A 14223-nucleotide genomic window follows, 5' to 3' on the forward strand; every position below is an offset into this window, starting at 1 on the left:
TTCCAAGCGTCAAAAAATCAAAAAAATTGGAAATTTTAAAGATCATCAAAAATAGTACGAATTGCTCATATCCACTCAGTGCCTTTTTATAGGATGAGTAGAGTACCAAGATTGGCACATTGAAATGCTCCAAGTTTGGCAGTTTTTTTTTACTTAACAAAACTATACATAAATCTACGGTTTAATTATAGCCGGTTCATGGATGGACTACCCCAACTTTGAGGTCTTTTGGTGCCAGTTTCAGTTAACTTAATTAATCCAAAAAACCACATTTCACTGAATTTCAGCAAAGTTTCAGACGTTTTGATATAGAAAACTTGTAAAATTCCAGAAGCTTCAAACACGATTAATAATAAATTGCAGAACCTTTTTACCTTTCTGAAAAGGGATAAGCTGACGATATGCTCTAGCTGCTTAAAAGAAGTAGCAAAAATATTTTTTTTTTTTGATTTTTAAAGCTTTGTTTTAAGTTAGTGAAAACTGGGATCTAGAAAAGTTTTTTAAATGGACCAGAAATCTAATTAAGGGGCGAACAAGTCAACTTTTTTGGCACCTTAGCCAATTTTTCAGCTCGCCGCAGCTTTTACTGAAATAGAGAAAAACCTTATCTGAAACCGTTCTACTTGAGAAAACTAAAAATGAATTTGAGAACTAAAAAAAGCGGATATCAGATAAACTGAAACACCTTTTTATCTGAGGATTAGCTGGCGATAAGCTCGAGCGGCTTGGCAAAAAAAACTAAAAAAACTGGTTTGCAGATCAAATTTTAGAGAAATGAAAAAAGTAAAAGAGTTGGAAAAAAAAATCTTTAGAATAGAAAAATCACGTCAGAAGGGTAGTGGTGCAGAGGGTAAATGGGGTCTCTGAAATCACATCGGTCACCACCACCTCACACGAAACATATAGAGATAATAGGACAGAGAAGACATGCTCTTCTCTACGTTCGCGCCAATGTGCATTGATTGTGTGTATTGCGGACAGAACACCGTTCACCATATGTGTGAGTGTGTCTGCGTCTGCCCGTATCCACCATCCGTCTGTACTCTCTTTGCTCTAACTTGGTCACTTGCTAGTTTTTATTTTTGGAGGAGTTGGGAAATTCGCGGCGAGACCCATTGAGAAAATTTTCAGTACCTCTGAATTTGGCACCATTAATGAAGAATTTTTTCTTAACAGTTTCAGAATTTCCTTTTTAGAATTTTCGATTAGAATTCAAAGACACAAAAAATTGAGTTTAATGCCATTTTCTCACACGGAAATAAAAGAAACAAAATCCCAAAAATGTATATTTTCTGATTGGAGCCAGCCGAGAACTGACACGGAAAATTCTCTCACGCCCGAGTGTGTTTCACCTATGAGATCAGAATAAGCCAGGTGAGGGGAGCAGGGAGGAGGATTAAGAGATTAGATGAAGGCTTGTTAAATACTATAAAACATTATAGTAAAAGTCATAACGAAAATTTTATGGGAAATTAAAATTTTGAAAGAAAACATTTCAAAAATTTCACTAAAAACCATTGTCAAACAAACACACTGCTTCAATTCACATCAAAAACCTCTGATTAGGTAGACATGGGTGAGCTCTCACGCAAGCTGATGTTGGCGGCGGCTCCAATTAGAAAAGGTTAGACGGCTGGAGCTCTATGAGCCCCCGGGGATATTATCAGAGACATATAATATTTAACTCTTTCTAAAGTTCATGTAATGATGTATTAGGTGTAAATATAAAGGGTTTTCATTCTACTTACTCTCCAAAAATAACTAAAGTTGCAGTTTCAAAAAAAAAAAAAGTTTCAAAGTCTCAAAAAAATTTGCTTAAAGTACATTCCTTTACCTGCCAATTTTATTCAGACCGATAAAACTTGCTCCAACTATGACGCAACATCAATTGCTCATGACATCTCACTTTTGATACAGTACCCGTGTTGCGCAACAAAACAGGATGCACCATGTAACTGGATACCTGTCATTGTAATGTGGTGGCTGGAGCTTGAAAATGTGCTCCAAATCTGTGAGCTCAAAAGTAGGTCAAAACTAAAATATCTAGCATCATCTTAAAGGCAGAACTGACATTTAAAACTTGTTAGGTTTTTCAAAAATTTCAGTCAAAGTTTTGGTATATTGCCAACTTTTCCCAAAAATCGGTCGCTGTCCACCCCTGCTCCGACTATTTTCCTCCCGTTCTCCCAAAAGTTAATCCCAAAATTGTTGGCACCTGTTGCAGGAGGGTATCATGGCGGTCAACAAGGTGAAGCTGCTAATCCGGAAAACCAGAAATTGTATAGTTAATTAACGCATTATACTTCTCAAATTTCGGTGAATGATTTGAAATATGCACCTTTCATTATGCATATTCGGATGGCTCAAGCTCAATTTCCAGCAGATAAATTACAGATTTCTCAATTATTTTTTGATAAAGGTAAGGATTTTATAATTTTTTAAATTGGATAAAATAAATAAATTCAGATACTGGAGATGAAACAACGACCAAATACTGGATGGAGTGTTATATAAAGTGTGAGATTCAGCGTGCAGATTTAGAAGAAAGTGAGTTTAGCTTTTTGACCAATCAGCAGAATTCGGTATTTGCTGATTGGTCGGGGCCGCGATTTTCGAATTTTTGGATTAAAATTTAACATTTCTGGCATATTTTTTTTTCATTTCAATTAAAGTGATGTTAACAATGTAAGCAGTTACCTGATGTGCTCTGCATAGGCTATCTACCGATGCCTACCTGATGTCTACCTACTTTCCTGCCTAAGGCACACGGTAGGCGTAGGTAGGCATATTTTTCACTAACTTTTTGTTTTCAGTAAATGCGATGAACATCATTGAAATCAACCGGCTTCGTGAGAGTAACACCCACGCAAATAAAGCCCTCCGCCTCGAAAATTCAAACTTGCGAGACCACGTGCTCCAGCTAACGAATGATTGCCAAATTTTCTTAAATAAATGCTCCAATCTAGAGCAGGAGTTGGCTAGAGTCCAGCAAGGTTTGTAGAAAAATAGTTTTAAAATATTTTTTTAAATACACTTTTCAGGAGTCCCCGTTCAAGAAAGCCCCAACCCAATTTTTGAAAATGCACTTCAAATTTGGCAGCATAACTTCGAGAATTTTCATAGAGGAGTTGATTACCAATGGGCTTTAGGTTTGTTGTTCAAGCTGTGAAATAAATTTGAAACCCATTTTTTCTAGATCTGACCGAGTTCCTGTTTGACCCAAATGGCAAAAAAGTAGTCCCCCAGATCAAAATGTTTGTAAGGAATCAAAGTAGTTTGTATGGAAACCAGAGATCCACTAAGAGTTACAGTGAGTTTTTGGCTTCATAAAAAGCTTGAGAATAGGCTTTCAGACCTGCCTTGGCCAAAAATTCGTTCGGAAGATAAAGAAGACTGGGCGAAAGTTTGGAGACAGTTGAAGGATATTCAGGCGCATCAGGTCCAGCTGGGATTAATTGTGTTGGAGCGGAAGTTGAAGAATAACGTTAGAAAACGGAAAAATTACAAAGCAAGGGAGCAAAATGGGAAGAAGGAGAAGAGAGATGATAAATAATTGAACGATATTTTCAATTTTTAATTTTAACCTAATAAAAAAATATTCCTCATGCTCATTAACAAAATTTAGGCCAATGTTAGAAATTGTCTGAAACTTTTCAGCTTCAAGGGTTTTGAGACTTCTCTTTTAAACACCTATTTTCAAAATGTTTGGTTCTTTGTTCTCCATCAAAATGAGAGCATCTATAACTATCATTTAAGTGCCCTCATAAAAATTATTCAAGAATAACCGCAAGGAGAGGCAGCTGGCGTGCGGCAGTGAAGAAGGAAAAGGTGAGCCCCTGGTGTGTGCGGGGAGCCTATGACAGACGGTATAAGACTAGAATATTTATATTATTTTTTAATTGATACTAAAAGTATGAATTAATATAAATATGCTTGTTTCAAACCAAATGACAATGGAAAATTAAACTCTAAAAACTAATTAGTATAGGTAACTGGAAACAGCGATAATTTTGAATTTTGCATTTTTCGTAAGTTCAGATTTTTTAAACATCCACTACTAATCTGTGAGAGAAAGAGCTATTATTATTTTTGGTTTTTAAACTTTTCGGCGACAAAAATGTGTGGTTTATGATGACGGAGCTCTAGGTGACAATTATGCTAAAAATATATAAATTGAGGATAACTGGAAACTTGTAAATTGTTGCATAAGTTTTTCGTTGTTTGAACTTTTTCATTTCCTGCAGCACAGTGTTCTACTCGGCCGAGGCAAAATGCGGCTCCTTACTAGCCCTCCTCAAGCCCTAGCAGCAGATTAGATGGCCTAGAAAACCAAAAACATCGACCACCAAATTATCTTTGGTTTTTTACATTTCAGATTTTTTCAAAATTTGTGCAATCAGCTTCAAGACAATTTTCATAAATTAAAGTTAAAAACCGTGCTGAAAAAGATCGTTGAGATTTCAGAAAATGTCTGAAATTGTCTGAAAACTTGGAATTTTGTATAAATTTCCAGTTGCTAGTTAAAAGTTTCGCAGATTTCCCCCATCTTCCTACACCTTCTCCTACTGTTTTCCGTCTCTTACTAGTCACCCTTTGACCTCCAGTGACCTCTTCCCCAGGTACCAATGTTGTCTCTCCCGCTCTACAACCACCGGCTATGCACGATTTCCCACGTTCTTTGTGTTGCCCTTCTATTTCTCTGTGGAGATGGCCTCTTCCGCTCTTTTGGAATCGATTTTTTTTTTGGGTTTTTTGTGGGCCTTTTTTTTTGGTTTTTGCTGAATATCTCGGTCATCATTAACGATTTTAAATTTTTGTTAACTGCAAAACTGTGGAGCAGGAAAATTTAATCAGTTTTGTTGTTTTCACTTTTTTGATAACTTCAGTGGTGACGGAGATATACGCGCACAAAAAGCTGTGTCTTTTCCCGATTTTTTTAAAATTAAATTTCAGATTTAAAGGCTGAAGGAAATGTCCCAGTTTCCGTCTACTTCCTCTGCCGATTTAGTTTCAGGTACCCTTTGGCACTATTATTCTTTTTTTATAATCCTTATTTTCAGATTCCAATGGAGCCGCACTCCAATCTCTCAACTCCGAACTCCACAGCAAACTGATCTCTGCCTTCATCAATATTCAAGACTATGAGCAGTGTAAGTGCTCCGGGTTCCTCTAATTTCATTTAAATTTTTCAGGCAGGCACACTCAGGCCAGGCGTATTTTCTCCTTGGAGGCAACGGTCCGAGCTCAAACCCAGGAGCTCAAACAGCTCAAGGCAGAGGTGCAAGCTCTCCGTCAGCCGAATAGTCCCGTGTCAAAAGTCAACATGAACTCTCCGGAATCTGGGATCTCATCCAGCTCACCGAGCTCGTCGACGTGTCTGGAGAAGTCCTCGGAGGAGCCAGAAGACCTCGATGCCGTTGTATATGAGAAAGACGTTCTGGTCCCGAAAGCCGGCAGAAGCTTCCGATCCTTCGCTGACGCCAAGAAGTTCTGGGAGGAGCATCACAATGAGCCGATCTTGCTGCCAAATGATCCAGAGACTGGTGAGAAAGCTGCCTTTTCTTTGTAGATTTTATAAATTCTAAATAAAAAATTTCCAGATCTGCGCTGCTGCCTCTTCGACCCAGAAATCCCTCACGTACCGCAGTTCAAGAAGCGACCCGCTAATGGATACAGTTTGTACCAGAATCAGAGAAAGTCTGAAGAAGGTCGCTGTGAGTTTATCTAGTTCATATTGAATTAAACGAGAAGTAATTTCAGATGAACCTTGGCTTAGATTGAGTAAAAAGAAAAAGGAAATTTGGGCTGAAATGGGGAAGAAAGTGAGAGCCGAGCAGAATAGGCAAGCCGAGAATGGCTTGATCCATTTCAAGGGCCTGATCGGAAAAGTGAATATCAAACAGGAGCCCGAAGATTATGAAGAATAAGCCCAATTTTTATTTATGTATCAGTTGATAATATGATCTCAAGTAATTCCAATATTCGATTATTTTTGACTATTTCCCTTCTGTTCCTCATATTTCATTTATTGGTTAATTTACATATCTCATATTTGTTATCAATAAATTGAATTCATTACCCTTATCACACACATACGCCCTTATCACCTCATAACTATATTGTAATCACCTCATTATTTGCTCGTTTACGAGTGAAAGAAAATGTCATGTGAAAAGTGATAATGATAGAGTGCAATGGAATGACGTTTTAAATGGAAATGAAGTGTGAAGATAGAGGTTGAAAAATTGCGAGTAATGGGATTTTTATGTTTTCTATCGAATAACACTAGATCAAATGAAAATAAGCATAACTCTTAGCCTAAGTCCGATTTCAAGACTATGACTAAGACAAAGACTAAGCCTAACTTGGAACACCGCCAATGAGTAAGTAGCTAGAGAGATCCCCGGAGCAACAATTACCACTAAATGAAAGTTGGCATCTATAAAATCACAGCTATTTTACAACTCTGAAGATCCAATAAATATCGATTATTTTCAGATGAAGATATGCCACCTGGTCAGATTGAAAAAGAGGCGTTACGAAAACGCCTCTCATCCGCCTTCTTCAAAATTTGAACTTTTCCCACATTTTCGATCTTATGAACCTATTAGGCTGTTTGGGTCATTCTTGACAAGAAACATCAACAGATGCACCCCTTCTCTAGTCAATCCCGCCCAATTTCTGCGGCAGACACTCTGTTGCTCAGCATGTGTCTTTTGGCGGGCTGTGTGCTCATATGGTCCATATTTGTCGGGCCTCGTGTGTCATTTTGATGATTTGTTTTGCAACTCTGATTTTTTCTGTGACTCTTAACCTATATAATTTTAAGTTTTTTCCTTCAATTTCTGTTTCAGATCATGCCAGATATGTCTAATTATTCAGTCAATCAACCATCAGACTTACCTTCCCAATTGACTGAACTTCAAGCTCTCAACCAGGAGCTCTACAATAAGGTGCTAGAGCAGCTTAATGTAATCTACGATTATGAGCATTGTTAGTTTTTTATTTGTTTGTTTCAGCTGGGCCTTATTCTTAATTTTACTTTTTCCAGTCACCCATCGCCTGCAAAATGAAAATATAGAATTAAAAATGAAAATCAAGAGCCAAGAACAGGATCTTCAAGCTCTCAGAGCCAACCAAGCCCAACTCAGCTTGAGCATCCCTACCGTGGCTCAAACAAGCTCCTTCGCCGCAATTTCCCCCATCTCGCCGTGCTTCTCGGGAGTTGCTCCGATGAAAACTCAGGGAGAAGAACATTTTATTGAGGAAGTTTCTCCTTACTTGAAAAATTACGAGGAGGCCTTAATGTATTGGGAGGAAAATCACAACATAGAAATTATGAATCCAGAGTGGCCCGAGACGGGTAAGTAGGAGAGATTTTTGCATGCATCAAAAAAATTTTAACTAGAAAGTTCTAGAAAACAATATTTTACGCATTTTGTCAATTTACAGTTTTTGTTGAAATCAAAGTATTTAAAAAAAAAATTTTTATGTTCGAAATGGCAGAGTCATTATTTTCCAACCAATTTCAGATCTGACATGTTACCTGTTCAATAAGGACATTGGGCAAGTCAAACAAATTGTGATGAGGGCTCCAAATTGCTGCTCCTTGTATGGTAATCAACGGCCATGCAAAATAAGTAAGTTTTTTTTTAAAAGGAGGGCAATTCTTATAACCAACAAGTACCCCCAAATTTCAGATCCACACTGGAAATCTCTACCGGAAAAAACAAAGGAAGTGTGGCAGAAAATGTGGATCGTGTTGAAAGACGAGCAAGTGAAGCAACGAAACGCTGGGCTCATCAGGTTTCCGGATTCAAAACCGAAAAAAGTTGGAAAAGTCTCAATTAAACAGGAAATAATGGAGATGTATTGAACATAAGCCCTTTTTTGTTATATTTTAAATTTTAGTTATGAATAAATTTTAATTATCACCACCTCTATCACCTTATCAGTTGAGCGTCTTTTACTGATAAGAAGTTTTAAACTTTGAACTAGCATAGTTTTTCTCATGGCCTCGTTTCTTAAAACAAAACATACCAGCGCCAAGGCTAAGAGGGTTCCGAACAAAAACATACAACAGGCAGGTGGCTTCTACCGTACACCTAGTGGATGACTTGGCAGTCGGCCAAATCGACCTATTACGCAACATTGCTACTTTTCACAGGTTAGACAGAGTTCTGCTCATCATAGATTGTGCAACAAAGTGATGTATCGTATTGCATGTATACTTTTTGGAACGGGGTGACTTTTTTATTCGAGTGACCTGTCTCTCAAAGTTTATGTTAGCTGATAGTTTGATTTACGAAAATGTTTGGATTGTTTGTAGTTTTTTGTAGTAGTATTCAAGTATTTTTTAAATTTAAATAATAGTTTTTCGAGACATTGGAATTCACTTGCAAAAATATTGTATTGAAAAAAAAAACACATGTTCTACTCACAGTTTTTTATGTAATAATTAAAATTAAAATGGTTTTTGCAAGTTATTTTTCAACCCTAAAATTATTGTTTTCCACAAAATCAATGCTAATTTTTATTATATACACCCATATCTACACAAAAGTTAATCACATACCTTGTCGCCAAATGATATACTATGACATTTTATGACCTGCTCGACAATCAAAATCATAAACTCTTTCAATCGGCGAAAAAAAAGTACGTGGTGTCATGCAAATTTGTGCGACATCGATAAAATGTTCGTTGCTAGCTGGCTCTCGATTGTATAGTGGGAAGTGTGTGTCGGCTTTTATTTTTGTCTTCGATTTTTTTCCCTGTACTTTTTTGTTTCCGAGGGGTCAAAAAGCAATATTTTGAAAGATTTGGAGGCTAATAAGATTGTGGTAAAATTGATAAGAGGCTCTAGTTTGGACGCATCTCAAATAGGCCTAACTTAGACAAATTAAAAGTAGCTCTAATCATTTTTTAAACAATTCAAGCTTTTTCTAATCTCTATACACTCTATACAATTGCTGCTCATTTTCAGTTTCTATTTCCTACGTGAGATTCTGTACAGAAAATCTTTGAACTATCTATTCAAAAATTACGAATTCCCTCAAAAATATGGAAATTCACATTTTTATTCGTTTTTTTCCACCAATGTGAACGCTTATAAAAATGTTTCAAAATATGAGAGCTGCGCCGTTTTATTTATTTATTTTTGTTTCTTATAGATATTCTTCTCAACATTTAATATTTGGAAGTATTACAGTTTTAAAAAATTTAAAAGCTTTCAATTTCTTCTGTTTTTTTGCCATACATTATATTATAACTCACGCTATGTAGTAGTCATAAGCTTCCCCTCTGTCACAATTATTTAAAAAAATACGAAATGCACGTTTGATCTGATCATTTTGTGTTGTTTACCACTGCTAACATCTACAATTTGTCTACTTTTTATTCTGATTTAATATGTATTTTTAGAATTTATTTGTCTTGACGTTGGATCTTTTTTGAATCTGAATTATTTGGATACATTTCTATTTAACTTGGGGACCATATAATTGTTTTTTACTTTTTTTTTCTTGCCGGTGAAATAAAAGGGCACATTCAAAAAATACTTTGGGGGAAACAATTTAAAATAAAAAAAAGCTAGCCTCCATTAACTCAAATTTATTATTTAAAAAAAACATTTCAAATTTTTTCGAACAAATTTGAAGTTTCGAATAACTGATATTCCAATTTTAGCTGTCAATAAATTTTCAAATTCCAAAAAAATCGTTTTCTCCAAAATTAAACACTCTAGTTTGTTTTAAACTTTGCAAATATACTTGATCATATAAAATTGTTTTCTGGTACTCTACGCTACCCCAGATCTTTTTTTTTTAAATTTGTGCTCTGATTTGGCATATCTCTTCTGATCTTGTCACCACTATTTACTGCTAAAACAACCTTCAATGTTCGTTTAGTACGTCAGAACTATAATAAAGGATTGCGAATAATTTTTGAGTCAGAACCTGTCTCCAAGTGTTACTAGGTAAGGTTTGTTCTGACTTGAAAGTAGTAAATATCTGCTACTTTTGTATCAGAACAATATTTCCTTTCTTTGAAAACTCTTCCATTTTGAAAAGTTAATCATACTTTTTATAGAACCTTCTCACTTGACCACCAACTTGCAAAAAAAATGAACCATCAAAATCAGCATCCCGGCTATAACCTTGGCTATCCAGCACCATCTCCACTATTTCAACAACCTCCGCCAAATTATTTCTATCATGGTTAGATAAATGGTTTTCTTTTATAAAAGTTAGTAGAATTTCAGAGCACTACCAGAATCTCCAAAGAAACTTCCTAATTCTGCAAGCGGAAAGGAAAATTGAGTTTGAGCTTCTGAAAAAGTAGACCAAATTTATCGGCAAAAAAATTTGCCGAACGGCAATTGCTGCCCACCACTGCTTTAGATAACGCTTACCGCTTCTATGGTGACAAAATTTTTAATTTTTGTTTCAGAAAATCAACAACTCACCAGCAAATTTAACTTGGTCACACGCCAAAATGCGGACCTCAAAATCGGATTGAGAGGAGTTTTGTTTTCAATCCAAGGGCTTCGCGAAGAGTTATCCGTGGCAAAGCAACGCATTGAAGAAATGAAGGAAGACAGTTTTTTTGGTTAGTTTTGATTTTTGAAAATTTCTTTAAAAATTTCCTTTTCATTTCAGAAAGTATGCCAAAGCTCGAACGGGAAGCTCCAGCATTCATGGACTCTCCAGCAGAAACTTCTTCACCGGATGTTGAGATGGAGGACGTTGTCTATGAAGAAGTTGTTAAAGAAACAGAAGTCGCAAATTTCTAAAGGGACGTGATAGAAATTGATCCAGATGAGATTGAGGTGATCTTCTCTGTAAACGAAAATCGGAAGATTTGTGTGGATGCCATTGAAGAAGAAGATCAAGAGAATCTTGAACCTGTCTTCAGAGATGAGGAAAACGCCATGGAGGTTCATGATAGCGATGCTTACAAGGCCGATGAAAAAGAAGAAGAAAAAGCTGAAGAAGTGGAGCTCGACGACTCCGACGTTGAATCGGAAGAAGAATCAGAAGACGAAGAATCAGATGAAGACCCAGAAGATGGCCCAGCTCCACGTAGATTTGAGACATTCGATGATGCCAAGCAGTTCTGGGCTGAACACTTCGAAGAAGAGCTGATTCCGAATGAGGATCTGGGTGAATAGAGTTAAAGCTTCATACTTCAAGTATCAAACTGTTTCAGACCTCAACTGCTACCTCTTCAACCCCAACGGTGAGCCAGTGGTTCCACAGCCGGTGAAGCGCGCGATGAACCCTCGTTCCCTCTTCAACAACCAGAGGCCTGTTCAGGTGTACCGTAAGTACACAAACCTTAAAGTTTTTTTTCAATTAATCAAATTCAGATCAAAGATGGGAGTTGCTTCCAAATGAAGAGGCTGAGCATTGGAAAGAGATGTGGGTACAGATGAGAGATGAGCAACGAGAGCAGATTGAGGAGCAACTTATTGAATTTCGATATTCTTCTAAATCCTGAATTTACACAAAACATTTCTGGGCCTTGATTTTTTCTGTATTTTTTTTTGTTAATTGATATTAAAGTTCAAATTTTATCAGATATTAAATGCAACAGAACTTTTAGATGGGGGTTGGTGGGATAAAAATGACAAGGTATTCTACTGTTGAATTACTGTAGTTTCGGAAAAAAATGAAGGTTCAGCAATTGAAATGGCTGATGGTTGGAGAAGCTGAGAGGGTTGGTGAGTCGTTTTCTGGGTTGCAGATAGTGTAACTAGACTTTCATAGGTTATTCGTAGATTTCGTAGTTTCGAAATGTATCAGTAAGAAAATGTGACAAAACACTTCCATTTCAAACAATCAATTCGAAGCAATTGAAATCCAAATCCGGCCAATCGGAAATGCAGATGGTCGCCTTGGTTCCATCGATTCTTTGAATGTCATACACCACAATCAGTAGGAGCACAAGCCCAGCTTCTGAGATCATGGCTGAAATCGCAGTAATCCTTTTTTTGAAAATCAATTCCTCCGAGCACATATTCCATGGTATTATATTCCAAGTGCCTCGTGGAAAAATGCAAGGTTAAGTACTCAAGTCTTGGGTTTGATCCACTAATCCAGCTCTTCAAAAACAAGTTAAGATCCTTGTAGTCGAACTGAGCACTGTTAATTTTCACAGCCAGCGCATTGTTGAGAAATAGGTCATCTAAGCTCACAGATCTTTCAGTCCATATAACTAATTGATTTAGGTTCTGACACAAAATTCCAGACATTTCGTGGTCTCCGGTGTCCTTTTCAATATCCAATTTATCGCTTGGAATTAACTTTTGGAAAGCTTGAAACGATTCAGAGTTCACACCAGACCTGAGTTTTCCGATTTTCAGTCCCTTGAAGCAATTGTGCAAAAATATAACGTTATGGTAATCACTTTTGAAGTAGAGCTCCTTGATTTCCGAGTTTTCGGTTATATCCATAATATGATCGATTAGATCTCTTTCACTCAAATTCGCACTTTTCCAAGTATAAATGTGTTGGATTCCCGAGCGATAATGGCTCATTCGAACTGATCCATTTCCAATCACCATTCTCTCACAAGCCGATATTTTGATTGAATCTCCGATTGACACTTTCAGTGTTGAATTGTCATTAATAAGTTTGAGCGACTTGACAAGATTCTTCGACTTAGCGGATGTCAGTGAGAAGGGAAGTCTGAAATGTAATGTAGGATTAGAATTTACGATTGTATACATAAAACAACTTACATTTGAGCAAACTCAAATTCCATTAGAATATTGTGCAGTGGTTTGGAAGGAAGACAGAGAAGAGTAAATGGAACGGCCATTTCTGATGAGAACGAGACGAGTGAATGACAAAAGGGGGATATCTGGCAGAGCATTGGGGGTTTTACGGCTTTACAACCGACCCGTAGAAAATCGATAATCCTACCCCTAAATTTGTCCCCCGTCTTGTTGTGTAGACAGCCAAATGTTTTACAAATGAGCATTACTCAATTCCAGAAGATCAGGCTGAACATTGAATTCCGATATTATTCCGGATCCTGAATTTCCTGTGTTTTTTAATTGTTTCTAGGTAGTTTCTAGTAGTTTCAATCTGTTAATTAATATTGTGTTTCATAATTTATTAAAAATCAAAATCAAAAATTAAATAAACTGGAATTTTCAAAAGTTAATCAGAGAAAAAAAATCGATCTCATGGTATTTTATGTAGTGGTACTGTAGATTTATTGTAGTTTTGGAAAATTTTGGAGGAGTTTAGTGGAATAAAATAGCCGAAGTAGTGCTGTAGGGTTACTGTAAGATTACTGTAGCTTATAGATGGTCGGCGTTGATGAGATGGTTGATGGTTGATAAGTTGATGAGTGTCGAGGTACTGTAGTGGTTCTGTGAGGGTACTTTTTAAGTGCTATAGGATTACTGTTGTAGGAAAAATAGGAAAAATAAAGTTGTGTGCATTGTAAATGTTGATGGCCGGCCGTGGTGAAATGAAAAGATTTAGATAGAGTGACATGAGTTTTAGAGTTTATTCGTAGTTCCAAAATTTTCATAAGAGACTGGTTGCACATCTCCATTCCAAACAATCAATTCGAATAATTATAACCTTAAAATTGCCCTGTGGGATCAGTGTCTAATAGACAGTGTCAGTCAATACTCAATACTAATAGGTTTTGCAGAAACATTATTTATCCTACCCTTGTCAGCAACTTTGCTGTTGACAACTTGAGCTCAACTTCACTTTGAAAAAAAGTTTGAGCGGCTGACATTTTGCAGGTCCTTTTTTCGGAGCGCTTGTAATAATAAGCTTTCAAAAAAAATTTTGTGATTAAGTGATTTGCATTCGATTTTCTATTAGTTTAAACTATTATTGTGGTCTTCTATCGACAGGAATGCAGACGCAACAATTCAAACAATTTGAGTTTAGCCCAAAAAACTACAACAAAAAATTGAAAAAGATTTAATTTTGCCTGTAATAAAACTCGATTTGAAATTTTGAAAAAATTATGAAGTTTTCCCAAAAATGGTTTTTAGATTTTGATAATAATTTCAGAAAGAAAGAATACATTTTCAACTGATTGAAATTTATACTTTGTACATAAACAGGCCACCCTTTGACATCAAAAATAGCAGCATATTGAAAACCTGTTCACTGAGCAATAATGAACGGAAGTGCAAGCAGATGTGCTCGCAAATAAAGTTTGAAAACCAGAGCAGAGCCAGCATACGGT

At 36.4% G+C, this 14223-nt stretch overlaps 4 protein-coding genes and 1 pseudogene across 5 annotated transcripts; 4 read left to right on the top strand and 1 right to left on the bottom strand.

Moving 5' to 3' along the window:
* Positions 1–2346: 2346 nt before the first annotated feature.
* T24E12.2 (uncharacterized protein) lies at positions 2347–3601 on the top strand (the record flags this gene model as incomplete). The annotated part of the gene is made up of 6 exons (NM_062248.2): positions 2347–2419; positions 2467–2547; positions 2814–2993; positions 3042–3149; positions 3197–3310; positions 3354–3601. 6 exons carry the CDS (start codon positions 2347–2349, stop codon positions 3551–3553), a joined length of 756 nt encoding a protein of 251 aa, NP_494649.1. The 3' UTR covers positions 3554–3601.
* A 1352-nt stretch (positions 3602–4953) lies between these two features.
* On the top strand, positions 4954–6079 carry T24E12.1 (HMG box domain-containing protein). Its single transcript, NM_062249.5, has 5 exons — positions 4954–5014; positions 5061–5150; positions 5193–5543; positions 5601–5714; positions 5761–6079. The coding sequence occupies exons 1-5, from the start codon at positions 4972–4974 to the stop codon at positions 5925–5927; spliced, it is 765 nt and encodes a 254-aa protein (NP_494650.2). The 5' UTR covers positions 4954–4971; the 3' UTR covers positions 5928–6079.
* A 768-nt stretch (positions 6080–6847) lies between these two features.
* On the top strand, positions 6848–7933 carry T24E12.13 (Coiled-coil domain containing 112). The gene is made up of 4 exons (NM_001267155.3): positions 6848–6993; positions 7052–7363; positions 7533–7640; positions 7701–7933. The coding sequence occupies exons 1-4, from the start codon at positions 6858–6860 to the stop codon at positions 7874–7876; spliced, it is 732 nt and encodes a 243-aa protein (NP_001254084.1). The 5' UTR covers positions 6848–6857; the 3' UTR covers positions 7877–7933.
* Positions 7934–9909: 1976 nt separating this feature from the next.
* Y8A9A.4 lies at positions 9910–11499 on the top strand (annotated as a pseudogene). The gene is made up of 6 exons: positions 9910–9976; positions 10090–10217; positions 10450–10608; positions 10659–11162; positions 11209–11322; positions 11369–11499. Coding segments are annotated over exons 1-6 (1103 nt in total).
* A 26-nt stretch (positions 11500–11525) lies between these two features.
* On the bottom strand, positions 11526–12833 carry fbxb-99 (F-box domain-containing protein). The gene is made up of 2 exons (NM_062252.3): positions 12743–12833; positions 11526–12689 (listed from the first exon to the last, which is right to left on the bottom strand). Exons 1-2 carry the CDS (start codon positions 12820–12822, stop codon positions 11921–11923), a joined length of 849 nt encoding a protein of 282 aa, NP_494653.2. The 5' UTR covers positions 12823–12833; the 3' UTR covers positions 11526–11920.
* Positions 12834–14223: the final 1390 nt, after the last annotated feature.

The sequence above is a fragment of the Caenorhabditis elegans genome, chromosome II (assembly GCF_000002985.6).
Source record: "Caenorhabditis elegans chromosome II".
Taxonomy (NCBI): domain Eukaryota; kingdom Metazoa; phylum Nematoda; class Chromadorea; order Rhabditida; family Rhabditidae; genus Caenorhabditis; species Caenorhabditis elegans.

Excerpts from the sequence above, each read along its gene's own strand:
- fbxb-99 (NM_062252.3), bottom strand. The coding sequence starts at position 12,822 with ATGGCCGTTCCATTTACTCTTCTCTGTCTTCCTTCCAAACCACTGCAC. Across the intron at positions 12,690-12,742 it reads GAATTTGAGTTTGCTCAAAT|ACTTCCCTTCTCACTGACAT; the intron begins GTAAGTTGTTTT and ends ATTACATTTCAG.
- T24E12.1 (NM_062249.5), top strand. The coding sequence starts at position 4,972 with ATGTCCCAGTTTCCGTCTACTTCCTCTGCCGATTTAGTTTCAG. Across the intron at positions 5,015-5,060 it reads CTCTGCCGATTTAGTTTCAG|ATTCCAATGGAGCCGCACTC; the intron begins GTACCCTTTGGC and ends CCTTATTTTCAG. Across the intron at positions 5,715-5,760 it reads AAAGTCTGAAGAAGGTCGCT|ATGAACCTTGGCTTAGATTG; the intron begins GTGAGTTTATCT and ends AAGTAATTTCAG.
- T24E12.13 (NM_001267155.3), top strand. The coding sequence starts at position 6,858 with ATGCCAGATATGTCTAATTATTCAGTCAATCAACCATCAGACTTACCT. Across the intron at positions 6,994-7,051 it reads AATCTACGATTATGAGCATT|TCACCCATCGCCTGCAAAAT; the intron begins GTTAGTTTTTTA and ends TACTTTTTCCAG. Across the intron at positions 7,641-7,700 it reads TCAACGGCCATGCAAAATAA|ATCCACACTGGAAATCTCTA; the intron begins GTAAGTTTTTTT and ends CCCAAATTTCAG.